Raw genomic sequence first — 2,500 nt, 5'->3', positions numbered from 1 at the left:
TGCTAATTCAAACAAACAAACAAAAAAACCACCAAAAAATGCGAATTTTTGAAAAACTGCCCTACCCACTAAAGAAAAAAAAAAAGAAGAGAGAGAGAGAGAGAGAGAGAAGAAGTAAAAGATGGTGGGAAAAAAAATCTGAACAAAAATGGTGGACATAAGAATGCTGACCATGGATCAGTTGAGGCTCTTTTCCAAGTGGTGGGGTGGTAGGGGGGAGGAGGGGGGGGGGGTATTGGAGCGCAGCTTGAATATTAAATAACGATAGTTAATCGATGCTTAAAAAAACGACAACAACCCAACTTAACCAATATAGCGCCTATCTTCGGCCCGAGACTAAGCTTCCAACACAGTCCAAGCGCTTCACAATCACAGTGTCATTTGCACAACAGGCTGCCTGATTTGGTTAAGAGCCAACTGACAGCTGCTTTTAGGTGCTCATCGTTCGTTTTTTTCCTGTGTAATTCACGTATGCGCGCATGTGCGCACGTACACACACCTACACACACACACCTACACACACACACACACACACACACACACACACACACACACACACACACACACACACACACACACACACACGCTGATGTATATTAATCATTGCCAGATATCTATGTTTTGAATTAGTATTTCTTTATTTTATTATAATTGTTTTGTTGTTGGTGTTGTTGTTTTCGTTTTTTTTTTTTTTTTTTTTTTTTTTGGGGTGGGTGGGGGGGGGGGGGGGGTGGGGGGGGGTGTTGGGGGGGGGGGGGGTGTTGGGGGTTGCTACGGTCTTAAGAAACGATCGATGAGCACGATGTGATAAGCTGTGAGCTTGTTGTTGCTCCGCCGTCTATGTGTACATGTATAACAAAAATGTTTTTTTTTTCTGAATGAAGATTTAGTTTAAACCAAAAGAAACGATGGGAGGTTGTGGTGGACACACACACACACACACACACACACACACACACACACACACACACACACACACACACACACACACACACACACTTGCAGGACTGAACACTGAAAGAACGGCCTTTTGTCCGTGGGTCTTTTTTTTCGCAGAGGGGGGCCGGCTGGAGCAGGAGCTGGCCTACACGAGGGAGGTGCTGGGCGAGGGCAGCGGGACGACCCACGAGGTGCTGGTGCAGACCCCCCGCCACAGGAAGAACCTGCTCAACGCGGAGTCCATCTCGCTGCACTTCCGGTCCGTGCTGGAGGCCACCCGGGTCCAGGTGGAAATCGATGGAGTGTAAGCGGTGCTCTTTTCTTTTGGGGGTGTGGGGGTGGGGTTCTCTCTCTCTCTTTCTCTCTGTGTGTCTCTGTCTCTGTTCTCTGTGTGTGTGTGTGTCTCTCTCTGTCTGTCTCTCTGTTTCTGTCTCTGTCTTTCTCTGAGTCTCTTTCTCTGTCTGTGTGTCTCTCTCCGTCTGTCTCTCTCTGAGTCTCTTTCTCTCTCTCTGTCTGTCTATCTCTGTCTGTATCTCTCTGTCCCTCTCTCTTTTTTCTGAGTTTCTTTCTCTCTGCCTGTCTCTGTCTCTGTTTCTGTCTCTTTGTCTCTGTCTCTCTCTGTCTGTCTGTCTCTCTCTCCCTCCCCAGGGCTGGGTGGAAAAAAGAATATTATTTGCTTATCTCATTTCCCTGTTAAGATAAACATTTCGTTTCGGTTTGTTTCGTTTCGTTTCGTTTCCCACCCTCTCTCTGTCTGTCTGTCTGTCTGTCTGTCCCTCTCTCTTTCTCTCTCGCTCTGTCTCTGTCCCCTCCCTTTCTCTCTCTCTCTCTCTCCCACCCCCCCCCCCCCTCTCTCTCTCTGTCTGTCTATGTCTCTCTGTCTCCCTCCTGTACTTATATAATCCATGAGATGAACGGTACCTAAATTTTTCCTTTGTATCTGTTGGTCAATTGATTATATTGATTTATTGATTGATTGATTGATTGGTTTGTTTATGGACTCAGTTGCCTGTTTGTTTCTTTTCTTCCCCAGAACGTGGAAGTTTCGTGATATTTGTTACGCCGCCAATTTTCCTCTGATGGAAGATGAATTATTTGATCATGTAAGTGGCACACACTTTTCATTGTCTGTATTTTTGTGTGTGATTATTTTTCCAGGGGGTGGGGGGGTGCAGTGGGTGTGTGTGTGTGTGGGGGGGGGATTTCTATTTTCGTATGTAATTTGTGTATATGTTGGTCTCTGTGTTTGTGTGATCTCTGTTTGTCTGTCTGTCTGTCTGTCTGTCTGTCTCTCCTCTGTGTGTGTGTGTGTGTGTGTGTGTGTGTGTGTGTGTGTGTGTGTGCGAGAGAGAGAGAGCGAGAGAGAGAGAGCGTCTGTATTCAGGCGTTAGTGTGTGTGTGTGTGTGTGTGTGTGTGTGTGTGTGTGTGAGAGAGAGAGAGAGAGAGAGAGAGCGTCTGTATTCAGGCGTTAGTGTGTGTGTGTGTGTGTGTGTTTGTGTGTGTGTGTGTGTGTGTGTGTGTGTGTGTGTGTGTGTGTGCGTGCACGAACATGCGAGCTTG

The 2,500-nt window shown here is 46.8% G+C and overlaps 1 protein-coding gene across 1 annotated transcript in view; it reads left to right on the top strand.

The window, feature by feature from the left end:
* The window catches only part of LOC143294664 (protein patched homolog 1-like), a 99,822-nt gene that overhangs the window by 25,583 nt on the left and 71,739 nt on the right, over positions 1 to 2,500 (top strand). The window contains exons 3-4 of the mRNA XM_076606047.1: positions 1,057 to 1,243; positions 1,973 to 2,042. Of these exons, the coding sequence (XP_076462162.1) occupies positions 1,057 to 1,243; positions 1,973 to 2,042 (257 nt within the window). The remainder of the gene's footprint in view (positions 1 to 1,056; positions 1,244 to 1,972; positions 2,043 to 2,500) is intronic.

The sequence above is a fragment of the Babylonia areolata genome, chromosome 20, assembly GCF_041734735.1.
Source record: "Babylonia areolata isolate BAREFJ2019XMU chromosome 20, ASM4173473v1, whole genome shotgun sequence".
In the NCBI taxonomy this organism is placed as follows: domain Eukaryota; kingdom Metazoa; phylum Mollusca; class Gastropoda; order Neogastropoda; family Buccinidae; genus Babylonia; species Babylonia areolata.
This window is presented reverse-complemented; position numbering and strand designations above follow the sequence as displayed.